This window comes from Mya arenaria, chromosome 11 (assembly GCF_026914265.1).
Source record: "Mya arenaria isolate MELC-2E11 chromosome 11, ASM2691426v1".
Taxonomy (NCBI): domain Eukaryota; kingdom Metazoa; phylum Mollusca; class Bivalvia; order Myida; family Myidae; genus Mya; species Mya arenaria.
In genome coordinates, this window is record NC_069132.1 from 51,444,841 (window position 1) to 51,460,957 (window position 16,117).

A 16,117-nucleotide genomic window follows, 5' to 3' on the forward strand; every position below is an offset into this window, starting at 1 on the left:
GCGTCTTTCGGTAACTTTCATGCGTCTTTCGGTAATTTTATCCGTCTTTCGGTTAATAATCGTATTTCGGTAAGTCTAGGGACCGCGCGTAGTAAGCACAACCCTAGTCTAAAATATTAGACGTGTTATACGGGATTCTTCAAATCCCTAACCATATCAAAAATCTAAAAATAATCCGTCAACGTACAATTATTTAGACTAGCACAACCCATACAAGGCAAAGTATAAAATCCGGCCCTATAAGGTCTCTAAAGAGGAATAGGTAAGAAAAACACGGCCCTAGGGTCTAACTTTTTTAATTCTTTACCAATTTAATAAATTTGTGTATCGTTGTAAAGAAGAAACAACCAGCATTCAGAAAATGGTTTTGGCTTTAAATTCCTACTTTTATAAGCTACGCAAATAATGTCTAAAAGTCACAGTTGAAATTCGCGCAATATCGCACAGAAGCGCAAGTGTGGAAAAACACGGCCCTAGTGTCGTTCTATTTTAATTCTTCATCAATTTAATAAATTTTGGTAGCGTTGCAAAGTAGACATAACCAGTTTTTTGAAAATGTTTTCGTAATTAATTTCCTATTGTGAAAAGTTATGATAAGTTTGCCTTGAATTCATCTTTGCAAACGTGCTATACCGTAAAGTGATAGCAGGTATGACGTACATGGCTCTGTGGTATAATTCCAATATTTCTAAATCAACTTTGTAAATCATGAGCTTTCACAAGCTGTTTTTTTGTTGTTGTTTTTTAAATTTATATCTTGGGTGTAATGAAATTGTCTCGAATTCATCGTTGAAATACACAATGCCATACCGGGGCTAAGTTAAAAACACGACCCTGTAACCTGTTAAATCAATTAATTAGATAAATGTGTCAATACACCACAAACATAACATAACATAACATAAAATTTATTCAGCATTAAATGACATAAAATATTTCACTTAATACAATTTCAATATTTTTCATACCCACCCAGTTTTTGCACAAACCAGTTTAGACGTTAGGGATTTGAAGAATCCCGTATAACACGTCTATTATTTTAGAATAATTCCTTGCCATGCTAAAGTTTCAACTGGAAATTTAAAGTTACATGATCTAAGTCTGTATAAATTTAAAGCATGATTAAGTGGAATGATAGTTAAATATTGCTCTAGTGTAATCGTTTGCTTAAAGCTATTATAAAATATTCCTTTATTATACGATCTCATTTTTTCGTGCCAAAATTGTAAGTACTTGTCTTTTAATATTTTCGTTATACTATAACTTGTGAACTTAACATTTACGTTTATTTGATTTTCAAACAAATTTGAATTACCAGTGGAGTCAAAAATATAGTTGATATAATTAAGCCATTTAGAATTTATGTTAGTTTGTCGCATCGAGCGGTAAACAATTGATGCATTATAAGTCCTCAAATAGTGCGTACTAGTTTGCTCCAATAAGCAATCATTCTTTTTTGAATTGTAATTTTAAGCGGTTCTCTGCCAAGCTCGCCATATAACATATATGCAGGTGCACTTTTCCTTGAATTTGTTATTTTCCTTAAAACATCTAGATGTATTTTTTCATAAATTTCGGTATTCTCAAATCCTAGGATTTCACAAGAGTAAGTTAATATAGGAACAATAGTATGATCAAATAGTTTTAGTTGGAGATCAATTGGTAAGTCAAGTTTATTAATTCTTCTGTATAGGAAATCAAGCGCCTTTTTTGCTTGTTGGGCTAAATGTTCTTTGGCTTTATTAAATTTCCAGTGGGTTCCTTAAAAAATAAGTATAATCGTGAAGAATTTGCTTACGTAAATTAAATTTAAAACATCACTTTCACACATTAACTTTTGAAACATAAGGTTTATTGGCTGACCACTGAAAGTGGGAAGTGGAGCTATTGGCTGCCCTTATTTGGCTTAGACACGCCCACTTACAGTAGCGCTCCGTTCGATCAGAAAAGAGTTTCGGTGTGTCAATAAACAACTGTCCATAAAATACATATTGCTCTTAGAGTCCAATAAATCACACCTATACGGTGATCATAAAAAGGCACCATCTTCATTAGGGAAAATTACCGACCTGGTTAATACCGAAGAACTAAATGTTAAATAAATCTGCGGCTGTAATTTGATAGTAGTTTTTAATACAAAAGAGTAAATACGCATTCATTGTAATCTTCAGCATTATTCTTATTTTTCTCCTTTTTATTTTTTTATTTTAATGACTTATACTACTGTAAATATTTCTATGTTATAAATTTCTGTGTTTACCACTACTCACATGCGTTTAATAATTTCTAAAACGGTGACTGTGTAAATGTTTTGTGTTTATGGAAGATACAATACAACTATTCAAATACCATAAAAAAATTGTTGTAACCTATCAACTTTTGTGAATATACGCGTTTGTACTTCATTGTTTGTTACTATACATTATTGGCATTAGTGATAATAAAAATATGTGTTGTTGACGATGTCCATTGTACAAGTCGGAATAAACTGTATGTCTGTCCTAACGTGCGTTTTGTGTATTTGTCAATGTGTCATGTTAACAGGAATCAGCATACAAAACACATTTATGTGTGTCATCAATTTGGCAAATAAACAGGTACATTTCAGTAGGATTTATGCGACAGGAAGATTCTAGGTGGAGTACAGGTGTCATGTAGATATAAGATCGTGACTTCCACTACGAGTATCTCGCAATAAACATTCCGACCCTTTTTTTTCAATTAAAGACTATTATATTAATTAAATTACTAAAAAAATTTAATTTGAATACGAAAAATATCTTGATAAAATTGAAAATGACACTTTTTTCAAGCATTTTTCAAATAAGAAGATCTACAGGTATTGCGAGAGAAAACAGACTATGCAAATGCTGTACGCTTATGTAATTGAAAATGAATAATATTTTTAGTATGCTGTAGTTATTCTAGACATTCGCGCTTGAAATACTTAGGTAATATATCATGGCCAAATTTAAATATGTTTAAACGAATAATGTTAGCGTAAGAACAACTAATGAAGCAATCTACATTAAAGAAGCCATGAATTAATAAATACTTTCCTTGTACAATAGCAATGCTCCATATATTAAGGTGTGATTATTTATATATTTTCCTTGTAAATGTTGAATCTATGTTGTGAAATTTAATGACATAATGTATATCTATTATTATTCCGTTATTCTCTATAGTCAATTTATGCTTTTGCCATATTTATGTTCTTAATGGCCGAAGGCTATTTTATGCCGATATGTTCCGTTAGGGCCAGCGCGGTTTCGCGCTGTCGTCCTAAGGGCGAAATCGCGAAAACACGATACCTTGACGCGAAAACACGATGTGATAAAGCGAAAACACGATAAGAGATCGCGAAAACACGATGCGAAAAATATCGCGTTATCGCGCTATTAATATCGTGTTTTCGCTTTTTCGCCTTCGCAAAACGGTGGAAAGTAGGGCGAAAACGAGAAAACGCGATATCAATGGCGCGAAAACGCGATATTTTTGGCATCGTGTTTTCGCGATCTCTTATCGTGTTTTCGCGTTTTCGCCCTCTCAACCGCGAAGGCGAAAGCGCGAAAACACGATGTTTTTATATCGCACTTTTGTCTTCCGGTTAGACATGCGTAAACCACAACAACAAGAGAGATAGCGTCTGAAGATGAGACACATTAGTGTGTATGTATACTTTGTTTGATCCATTGGCAAACTAATGGATTAAGCTGTTATATTGTGTTTAGTAAGGTAGATCATAATAGTTTGAGATGAACCCGAACGCCAAATTCGGAGCAGAAAAATGAAATATTCATTGTGCTTAGGAAAACCGATTTCGAAAGTGAAGCTAGAACTGTCATTGACAGTGTCAAACACAAAAGAAATTGCTCTTTTTTGCACGACGCTATTATTATTGCGGTTGAACACTCGGACTACCTGGCAAAGTATATTACACATGTAGTAGACGCTTTATGCAGTAAATATTTTGTTTGGACGCATTTTATTTATTTACACGTGACATGACCTAGTTTGAGTACTAGTCATTCTAAAATGCCGTCCAGGCTTTTTTTAATGATGGTTAGCCTGGACTAACCATCATTAAAAAAAAGCCTGGACGGCATTTTAGAATGACTAGTTTGAGTACATGCATGTCAGATCTGTACAAAGTCTCAAACTTCCATTCAGTTTGTTGTCAATATTTTTCTCCAAATTGTGACCATGTGTGCAATATACTTATCTAGGTAGTTTGCATCAGATGTGTGTAATTAGTTAAAATGCAGTGCTGTTGTCCTCGAGGGGGTAGGGGCGGGGGGGGGGGGCTGCTCTATATGACATCACTGAATCTGTATAAATCTGTGATGACATATACGAACTTGCGTCTGGATAGACCCTGGCTGTACGTAAAAGATCAGTGTCAATTTCGTCGAATTTTGTACTAGCAAAATATTGCTTGTTGCAGCATTTTCAACTGGCAATTTTCAAAATCAACTAGCAAATTGCCAGTAAACATTCTTTATTTCAACCCCTGACAGGGTTTTTTCTCACTTTGAGGGGTAGGGGCCCCGACTGTTCATTATAGGAAAAAAAACAGTGTGAAATTAGACATATTTTGGAACAAAATAGAGCTATGGAACAAGAAGCCTAGGGTAAAAGTCAGTTTTAGGGGAAAAGAGCATGATTTTAAAGAAATATTCTGAGGGGAAGACACCTTATACAGGCCGCTACAATATAAAGAAAAAAAGCTCTGCCTGACAATATCTGAATAGGACGTGTTTCCGATGTCTTTGTAACAAATATGTGAAGGGATATGTTTTCCAATGAAAGATGTATGAATGGGGTGCTTTTTGAAAAATCCTGACGCACGTCCATATCAAAGTACTTCAAAGTGTCCCCTCCCCTGATCAGTTCTCATGGCAGTAAGAGCATATTCTCTTTTGACTGGTGACCAAGATGTGCAGTGTATGTTTGAAAAGACAGTTTGCTAGGCTGGAACCATTGTTAGTAGAGCTCTTTTATCTCTTGTAGGACTGAAGACAATTTGGGAATTACTTACCGAAATTGGACTTGGGCAGTATGCACAGATCTTCCAAGAAAACGTGGTAAGGCCATCATTGAAAACTGTTTGTTTGTACAACCCGACCCAAGATTTGAAGAGTGGGTCGGAGGGTAGGGATCTTTTGCACCTTAAAGGCCTCGTACGACCTACTTTTTTCTTACTATTTTACCATGTACACACTCGCTTATGATCCGCTACAGTCTGGTAGATGGAGGCACGAGAGATGATCAATATATTCACGAACTTTCCCGTATAAGTAATATCCGACTCAAATGTTGACGCTTATGGTTGGCCATCGCCATCAAAAATAATTAATTTAGCCGCGGTTAAAAATATTTTAGCTCCGGCATAAATATGATTTTAGCCGCGGCATAAATATGATTTTAGCCGCGGCTAAAATCTTTAAGCTCCGGCAAAAATCTGATTTTATGCTGGCCAACGTCACCAAAAATAATTGTTTTAGCCGCGGTTAAAATATTATAGCTCCGATAAAAACAGTATTTCCACCGCGGCTTAAATATTTAAGCTCCGGTAAAAATACGATTTTAGCTCCGGCAGAAATGTTACACTTTATTTTAGGCGCGGTAAAAAACGAAATTATGTGGCCGGCCTTGTCAAAAATAAACTTTTACCTCCGGTGTAAATATTTTAAGTGCGGTAAAAATAAACACTGACCATGTTCACAATCAATGTGTCCACCAGGTGTCGTATGTCAGGTTATGAGCTTTCCGATCAATTATTCGATTATATTCAATCAATCCCTAGCAGCTTGTTACTATTTATAATAGCAATCTCAGGCACGTATGAAGCATATTTTAATTGGGGGGGGGGGGGGGGGGGCACTTTCAAATTGAGGGTGGGCACAACATAGTTGAAGACAAACTCCACTGACTAGTCTATGACCAGAATTTTTAAAAACCCTGTTTGATATGAATCGAAGCAGTTGGGGCAGTTATTGTTGCGGACGCCCAGCCCCCATGCCCTCCCTTTTCATACGGGCCTGAATAAAAAAGGACTCCGGACTCGCGCATGAGTAGGCTTGCAAGGTTTTGAGGGATGTACGCTGAATCATGTTGCTCTGTGGAATCTCACATTGTCTACCTGCTTTACTGGCAAGAGCGGTTCCAGCAATTTTTGCCGGGGTCCAGGCAAAGAATTTGTTCCAGGGGAGGGTCCAGAGGCAGCGAAAAAAACCAGGAATGGTAAAGACCGGATTTGTATGTCTTTTGTATTCTTTGCCTGCTGCCAGCGCCGTTTGTGTCAGCAGTAGTTGCCGCCGACCTTGCAGACTCGAGAACCGATCCCGGCTCGCCTGAAGTCTGACGAGTGGGTCCTGCAAGACAGTTCCCGCCATGTTGTCTGAGAGTCTGCGAGTGCGCACGGGAATGAAAACTCTGGACAGTATTTATAACGGTGGTATCTATTGGCCGAATCGACGTTTAAATTTGCATATTTTAAATACTTATTTTTGATAGCTTCGGCCAGATACTGCATTTATATATTGCGTTCAAACTTTAAATTTTAATTTTGAATGGCCATCATTTAATAGGTCGGCCGTTGTTACTCAGTATTAAATATTTAAATCGCGGTAGAAATGTATAACATTTATGCCGGACATAAAATATTTTAACCGCGGTTAAAATGATAATTTTACCGGAGCGAAAATAATTATTTTTGATGACAATGGCGAACCATACTCGGCCGCTGTCACTCAATATTAAATCTTTTATTCGCGGTAGTTTAATGCCGGGGTAAAAACATTTTAGCCGCGGCAAAAATCGCATTTTTATCGGAGCTAAAATATTTTAACCGCGGCTTAAATCATATTTATGCCGGAGCTTAAATATTTAGCCGCGGCTAAATTCACATTTATGCCGGAGCTAAAATATTTTTACCGCGGCTAAATTAATTATTTTTGGTGGCGATGGCCAACCATAGACGCTTTCTAAACAGGTGCACATTACATGACACAGTTACTGTTTATACGAAATGATCTGAATAAATAAATGATACATTTATCTGTGGATCCTGGATCGTGTACCTTCAGAAATAAAATGTTACAACACAAGGTAGCGAAATATTGATCACCCCTCGTAATTTTGAACACCTATACCGTTACTCCTACAGTAATGCATACAAAATATGATTTCTCACTTTTCATGGGAAAAAGCCTTCATTATTATTCAAGTGAATTTTTAAATAGCCTTGTCCGACCCTTTTAATTTAAATTTGTCCAAAACTAAATACAACATAATCATAGCATCGGAAAAACCATCAGATTTCCAACAAAAGAACATTAGCATGTGCTCATAGAAACAAATGATGTCATAACATATGTGAGAATTGGTGCTCTGAAGTGCAGATGCATGATTTATTCAAGTTTTAGTTGATTGTATTTTTCGTAGTAAATTTACATTACTCGAAATAAAAAATGAAAATATACACATTGATATCAAAATCTTTCAAATTTGCCCCGCCTCTGACACCTATCGTTGCCTTAAATTCTAAAAAGGGAGATCCTTCGAAAGCACCGAAGTCAAAACAAACAGCGAAAGTTGCAGACTCGGTTTGATTGAGTCTGTTCATGGACAGTAATGGACATTGCAATACTGCCCACGCCCCCCTGGCACCGGTTTAAGCGGTATTTAACCCTTAAATTTATAAGTTCTGAAATCGAGGATCTTAAGTCGCAACACCAATTCCTTCTTGTTTTTGTTTTTGAAAAAAAATGCTTTGATTTCTGAACTCATTACTACGATACATATTCTCATGAACATACAAGATAGGTTTGGTGTGAATATATGTATATGTCCAAATAGAAATGTTATAATCATTTTACCATTATTTCTGGCTCATCCCTTGTACATTGATCGTTAACTGTACATGACTATTGTAATGATGTACAATGTTTTCTTCACAGATTGCTATTGAGCATGTACAATACATGACAGATGACGACTTCCTATCACTTGGCGTAAATGTAATAGGGATAAGACTGAAAATAAAACAAGCTTGTCAGACATACCTGAAAGGTAAGTGGCTTTAAATGTTAAGCAAATGATTTTTTCCATTATGTAAACAGGGCTACTGTTTCATTTACATGTAAGCTTGAATTAATATAATCAAAGTATCAGAAGACTTCAGGGGGCGGACTAACCGGACTAGGGTTACCTAGTAGCCAAAAGTTAAGGTTGATTTAGCATTTGACCGGTGGACTGGATCAGGTTGATAAGGTTTGGTTCAAGCTCAGTCTCATCTGAGCCGGCTTGTTGTCCACTGAAGGAACTTCTCTGACACCTTATTGTTTTACTTTCGGTCTTATTCAATTTACTTTGGTTTAAATGAAATTGAAACAGTCTGGTCTTGCGATCCAACTTTTTTGAAATCCTAAGTCAACCTCTGAAGATTCAGTGGAAACAAAGTGCACCAAACTAAGAAGGACCAACACTGAAAATGTATAGATGACCATAAAAACTGAAAAAATGTAGGCAAACACAAGACTCACTCGCTGGTTAAAGTCACTTTTGCCTGGTCAGAACTGTCCCTACTGACATGAAAACAAAGATTGGCTCTTATTAAAATGATAAATCTCAACATTTAAACAACCTTATTTAAAGGAGATTGGGCACTAACAGGACAATATTACAGTTAGATAGATCTCAATTAAATAAAGATAGCAGTGAAAGATTTATTTAAATCAGTCTAGGAACAGCAAAGTAAGGGTAAATTATACAAGCTCAAAATAAGCTGTCAGAGCTGCCAGTATAAGACTGATGACGTCAAAGTACTTCATTCCCATATATGGTAATGCAGTAATCTACAAATAATAGTCACATAAATATTAATTCTTTTGGGTTTTCCCTTAGAAACATCGCTTGCAACTCTGCGAATGTCATTTAGGTATAATTTGCAGAAATGCTGTTTGACAAATTGCACTACAGTAGTCCCCTCTTTCTGTCCGTCCTTCTTTATCTTCCTACCTGTTTCAACGGAGGGGACTTTAGGTTTACCCTCCGTCCGAATGTCCGTCATTCCGTCCGGTCGTCCGTCCGGAAATCTGGATCCTGCGATAACTCAAAAAGTATTCGGTCCAGGTTCATGAAACTTGACATGTTGAACGAAGGCAATAGGGAGACAATGCACGTCATTTTAAAATTTTGATCGGACCAGAATTCTGGTTGCTATGGCAACAAAACTGATAAAAATTGGGCTATTTCAGATTCTTCAATAACTTGAAAAGTATATATGCCATGTTCATGAAACTTCACATATTGACAGAGGGCAATGAGAAGATAATGAACATTATTCGAAAACTTCTATTGGATTAGCACTCTGGTTGCTATGGCATCACAATTGTGAAAATATTGTTTTTTTTAAGACTGAAAGTATGGATCCTGGGTTAAGTCTTAGACTATACATGATAGCTTCATAAAAATTCACATGCCAGTAGAAGGCAATGAGGAGATAATGCACGTTATTCTGAATTTTTTATTGGAACAGGAATGTTGTTGCCATGGCAACAGAAACGAAAAACTTTTAAAAAATTGTCTACTCAGAAATTGCTGATCTGTTTTGAAAAAAAAAATTGGCAGAAATATTCCTTGTTTGACCCTCTATATAAATTATGAAACTCACAGCTGTCCTTGGGTCCCTTAAAAACGTGGCCACCAGCAGGGGCGGAGCTTGTTTTCCTTATATGTCTATGGAGAAACTTTAAAATTCTAATTCACTGAAACTGCTGGGCCGATGTTATAATATTTCAGTGAAAATGTTGCTTGCTTGTATGACTCTTTACAAGAATTGTGCCATTTATTGCAGGCACGGAGGGGGGGGGGGTAGATCATCTCCCCTGCGAAAATGAGTTCTTATGCTTTAGAACTGTTCAAGAATTGTTCTAGAACATTAAGAACAGTTCTTGATCTGTTCATGATGGCTGTTCAAGAACAGTTGTACTTGAACTGTGCATGAACTCAGTTTAAGAACAGTTCATGAACATTTTAAGATTTTATAAAGTTCTTAAAAATGTTCTTGGACATTTTAAGGACAGTCCCTGAACATTGTGTGTTCTTAAACTGTTCTTAAAGTGTTTGCAAGAACAAATTAAGAACAGTTTAAGAACTGCACTGTTCTCGAAATGTTCTTGAAATGTACTTGAATCAATTTCAAGAACAACTTAAGAATCGTTTAAGAACTGTAGTGTTCTCAAAACGTTCTTAAAATTTTCCTCAAATAATAACAAGCATATTACTTTTCAATGAAATCTAAAATGATAAGCTTTAAATAATTAACACATTGAAATTCCGATAGAACTAAAGTTATGGAGACTCCTTTAGAATTTGCCAGAGTTCTGCAACTGGTTCCAGAACAGTTCTTGAACTGGTTCCAGAACAGTTCTAGAACTGTTTCATGAATATGAAATGGCCTGGTCTTGAGAGTGATTTTCATGATGTGTTAATAAAATATCACCAAATTTTGTGGACAACAAACTCTGGAAATATGTGCTGGAACACAGCTAATTTATGTTTCTAGAACAAGTTAAACTAAAGTAAGTGTCTTTATAATGAAAGTAAACTGAAATGTAATTCAGAAGTAAAACAGGATATTTCACTTGCTTTTATTTAATTCACGTAGACAGTGGTTTGATGCAAGCACTTTTGTCACCAGTTTTCATGACCATTCAGAGCCGGCACATGTATTTAGATTTAAGATGCCTGCTAATTAAATGTAAAAAAATCTTTCACAAGCATATAGAAATTTCCATAGAACTAAAGTTGTGAGAATCATTTAGAACTTTCCAGAGGGTGAAATGGCCACTTCTAAAACTGGTTCCAGAACAGTTCTAGAACTGGTTCCAGAACAGTTCTAGAACTGGTTCAAGAACAGTTCTGGAACTGGTTCATGAACATGAAATGGTCAGTTCTAGAACTGGTAGTTCAAGAACAGTTCTTCCTCAATTGTTCTTCATGTGCTCAAGAACATTTTAAGTACTGTTTAAGAAATGTTAAATGAGACACTTTCAGGAACCATTCATGAACAATTTAAGAACTTCAGTTCATGAACAGTTTACGAACTGTTCTTGTATATAATTTTAAGAACAGGTCAAGAACATGAGTTCTTGAACTGTTCTAGAACTTTTTTCAAGAACATTTCAGGAACAAATTGTTCTTAAAATTTGTCTCATTTCTTAACTGTGCTTGAAATGTTCTTGAACACTTTAAGAACACTTCAAGTACAGTTCAAGAACTTTGTTCTTGAAAAATGCATCAATTATTCTTGAACTGTTCTTAAACATTTCGCAGGGGCTCTGACCGATCCCAATACAATTAAGCAGTGTTGATGCCAACTATCTCGGTCGATCACAGAGTTGGAGAGCAGTCTCCAACTGGTGGCAGACAGCAATACTCCGGAACTTGTTTTTCATGCATTTTTGTTTGTCAGTAGTACATCCCTGTGTTAATGTCACTTACAGGTATACAGTCATCACCAGTAGTGTCCAAGTTCAGGGAGCTAGCAAACAGGAGAAAAAGGAAAAGAAATGAGCCAAAGACAGAAAAAGGAACACGGCGTATATACGTGGGGTGGAAGCATTGGACATCAAAGGTTTATAAGATGGTTGGACCCAATGATGATGGTGGTAAACAAATGATAGACGTGCCAAAAGATTGTGACTTTGAAAAATTACAGAAAAGGATATTAGATGTGTACTTTCCTGGTGGACGATCAGAAGCAAAGGGATTGGATTTGGAAAATTTAAATTTCTTTATTACCGGTTTTTCTGGACATGAACTTCCAAAACTTGAAGAATATGGTGGATTCACAGTTGGGAACTATTTTCAATTTACTAAGTGCTCACCTGTCAGACTTTATCTCCATACTTCATACAAAGAGGTTAGTAACATAACATTACTCTAATCACAGCCCCTTGTGGTTGAGAGGCTCCCTTTAATGGCAAAGGGAACATAATTCAACCACCGTGCAGCCGTGTGTGTTTCCAGAGAGTTGTCAAAACATCTCTGGTTTATCGTAATAGGCGACTACATGGGTTTTAATGAATTGAATCTTTCAAACTCTTGATTCCAGCACGAGGGTGGTTTTGATCCCACGCGTGAGATTAGCCGAAATCACCTTCCTGTAAAGCAAGTTGTCAGTTACTTGCAAACCTTAGCATTGTGTACTGGTAAACCACTTAGATGGTCTAAGCTTGCCCAGGAAAGATGTACAAACTGACCGCCGCGATATAACTGAAATATTGTTAAAAACGGCGTCACAAAGTGACAAGGTTAGCTTTTGTGATAACATTTTGTCCGTCGTCCATTCGCCATTCGTCCATAAACAATTTCATTGACAACACTCTTGACACCCTATTTTTGTTCAGTCTTCATGAAACTTACTCATAATATTCACCTTGATGATATCTAGGTCAAATTCGAAACGGAGTCATGTGGGATCAAAAACCAGATCTTTAGGTCAAATCATAGAAACTGTGACAACATTATAAAGGCCACATTTTTATCCAATCTTCATCAAATTTGGCCAGAAGTTGTTTCTTGATGATATCTAGGTCAAGTTTGAATCTGGGTCATGTGTGGTCAAAACTGGGTAACTAGAAGCATAAAAAACCTTGGCAACACAATAGACACCTTATTTTTGCTCGGATCTTCATGAAATTTGGTCAAAATGTTCATCTTGGTGTTATGTAGGTAGAGGTTTAATCTGGGTCTCGTGGGGAAAAATAGGTTACTAGGTCAAATCACAGAACTTCTTTGTTGATACAATGGAGACCACATTTTTGCTTGGATCTTCTGATTCTTGGTCAGAATTTTCATCAAGATGATCTCTTGGCCAAGTTTGAATCTGGGTAATGCTGGATTAAAATGTATTGTACAGGGTGATCCAAAAATTCTGTCACCATTTCAAATCATCATAAGGTTACTAATTTTTTAGATATTTTCAATAAATCAAAAGCATTTTGAATCTAAATATTTTAAAGTTTTAATAGGTACCAAAACTATAGTTTTGATCAAGTTTATCGTCAAAATACATATGATTTATTTTACAGTCTGGCAGAACTGCACCACTGTCTTGTCCACCAAATGTAAACTCAACTTTTATAGATGATACATCAGAGGATGAGTTGCCCAGCCTCAGCAATCTTTCTCGGACTAGAAATAGAGTAAGTACAAGCTTCCCTTAAAACATAAGCTGACAAGTTACATGAGATAATTCTTATAATAATAAATTTGGCAGTTATATGTATATGCAGATAACATATTCATTATATGAATAATTATCATAAGGTTAACATCAGGTCAGTCTGGTGTAGCTTACTATCCGTGTGAAGTTGTGGTATAATGCATTTTGGTGGTAGCAGATGTGGTTAATTTGTCCAAAATCACTCATTATTGAGTCTTCTGTATCGGTTATTTTCATTGCATGCAATGGCAGATCCTAATCCTTAAACCCAAGGGAAACGCTTCTTTTACGAATTAATAGGCTACCTCTCACTTCGTGGCCAGTTGAGTTTTAAGTGAACACAATCTATTCGTCATCCGTGGTCCTCGTCTCCGTCCGTAAACGTTTTAAAAATCTTCTCTGAAACGACAAGGCCCAGAGCCTTGAGATTCTATACGAAGCATCATCTAGAAGACCTTTAAATGTTTTCTTCAAAATTAATGATGACCCCCGGGTTCAAAATGGCCCTGCCCTGGGGGCTTATCAGTATATAGGAATGATACTGGAAAAACTTCAAAAATCTTCCTCTGAAACCACAAGGCCTAGAGCCTTATGCTTTGGTATTTAACATTACCTTGTACATTTCTACCAAGTTTGTTCAAATCATGAACCCCGGTGTCATATTTGCCCCAACCTGGGGGCATATGGTTTAACATAGACTTATATAGGAAAATCTTTAAAACATCTTCTCTGAAATTGCAAGGCCTAGAGCTTTGTGCTTTGGTATTTAACATCACCTAGACTAGTAAACTTCTACCAAACATATGTGGGAGACATATTGTTTTTGTACTTTCCGTCTGTCTGTCTGTCTGTGCTTCTTCTCCTTAACCGCTGGTTCGATTTTAATGGAACTTGCTATGATTCATTGGTACCAAGCCTAGTTGAGCATATCGTCGGCATGTTCGGGTTCAGTGATTTTCAGCGGAGTTGCGGTCATTGATTCATCCAAATTTGAACACATTTGGGCATATCTCCATAACCGCTGGTCGGATTTTGATGAAACTTCACAGGAATGATCGTTAGCACGTGTAGTTTTGCATATTATCGGCGTGTTGCGGTTTGATGATTTTTCGCGGAGTTGCGGCCCTTGATTCTTTCAAATTTGAATACATTTGGGCATATCTCCATAACAGCAGGTCGGATTTTGACGAAACTTCACAGGAATAATCGTGTAGTTATGCATATTATCGGCGTGTTGCGGTCGGATGATTTTAAATAGATTACTTATTTTCTACATTTCAATTATCGCAGATTGAGCATAGCTTGAATATGTGGCTACGTTTTTGTCGTGGTGCTGAACTTCATGCACGAAGGGTTTCCCAAATATCTTGGCGCAAATGTTTACCAACATCAGACGATATGCAGAGTGCAAGACCAAGGTCCCTTGCTTCAAGGTCAAGGTCACACTTAGAGGTCAAAACTTAAAAATAGGAGGTCCAGTTTTCATCTCCGCGTCATCACTTCTTCATGCACGAAGGGATTCCGAAAAAACTTGGCACAAATCTTCACCAAAATGAGACGATGTGAAGAGAGCAAGACCCACGTCCCTAACCACAATGTCAAGGTCACACTAGGAGGTCAAAGGTCGAATATTTCTTGTGTTCGGGCCATAACATCTTCATTCATGAAGGGGTCCTCATATAACTTGGCAAAAAGTTTCACCATCATGAGACAATTTGCGCGTCTTCTGTTCCTGCATTATGGCCCTTTGTAATTTCCAGTATTCTTCATGGTCAAATGACCGCGGGGGAGACATATGTTTTTCACAAAAACAATCTCTAGTTTGTTCATATTATGACCTCCGGGGTCATAATAGTCCCGCCCCGGGGTATATGGTTTTACATGTCTTTTATATATCGGAAACATTTGTAAAATCTTCCCGGAAAGCACAAGGCCCAGAGTTTTGTGCTTTGGTATGTAGCATGACTTAGTGGACCTCTAACAAGTTTGTTCAAATCATGACCCCTTGGGTCATGAAGCCCCAGCGCAGGGACTTATTAATTCACTTAAGTTTATATAAGTAGATCAGACAAGTGAGGGATGCGACATCCAGTTCTTTACACGGTCCAGTGACATCTTCCTTCAGACCAGCTTACAAATCTTACTTCAGAGATTGTGTGTGTATAATACTAGGTTAAGATATTAACTTTGATATTAGTAATACTGTAATGTAAGTGTTAATGTAACAGTATTTGAGTCATAGTTGAAATGGTGTGTAAGGTATATCCGCAGTGCAAATATCTATAACTTTTAGTTTAGGCTGACATGTCCTGTGATTTGCTTAAAGAAAGCCTATGTACTAGCTTAGCAATGAAACAGGCCTGACCTTGAAGTCGGACCGTTTTGAAAATGTAAAATAAATCATCCAGAGTAAATACAAAATTTCAAATGTATCTTCTATCAACCAAAGTAATTTTCAAAAATCTTTCAGGTCACAAACAGGTCTCAGTCATCAACTTCGCAGTCCCACATACCAACATCTGGAGTGGCTATTGAACGTCGGCTTGGCCAGGTCCTTTCACCCCCTATGGAAGTCGCCCAGAACCCAGCTGTTGAAACCACTGCCACAAACAATGAAAGCTCAGATGAATGAAGTCCTCCAAGCATTCCAGATATTGTTGAGGAAAACCTTCCCATAACTGCTGGTATCAACACACAACCAGATTCACCAGCGCAGCAACAGCTTGAAACGACTTTTGTAAATGCAGATACCCCAGTGATTCAGTTCAGAGTACAAAGAAATCTTTCACTGGTAAGTTGTCTGACTTTGAATTATTAATTCTTGACTAAGATACTCTCTTTCGCTGAATATATATTAAAGGGCTTCTAATTACCACACTT

At 36.8% G+C, this 16,117-nt stretch overlaps 1 protein-coding gene across 1 annotated transcript; it reads left to right on the forward strand.

The window, feature by feature from the left end:
* The first annotated feature begins 4,262 nt into the window (after window positions 1-4,262).
* On the forward strand, window positions 4,263-15,869 carry LOC128208605 (uncharacterized). The gene is made up of 6 exons (XM_052912155.1): window positions 4,263-4,287; window positions 5,014-5,087; window positions 7,965-8,076; window positions 11,514-11,932; window positions 13,104-13,217; window positions 15,708-15,869. The coding sequence occupies exons 1-6, from the start codon at window positions 4,263-4,265 to the stop codon at window positions 15,867-15,869; spliced, it is 906 nt and encodes a 301-aa protein (XP_052768115.1).
* Window positions 15,870-16,117: the final 248 nt, after the last annotated feature.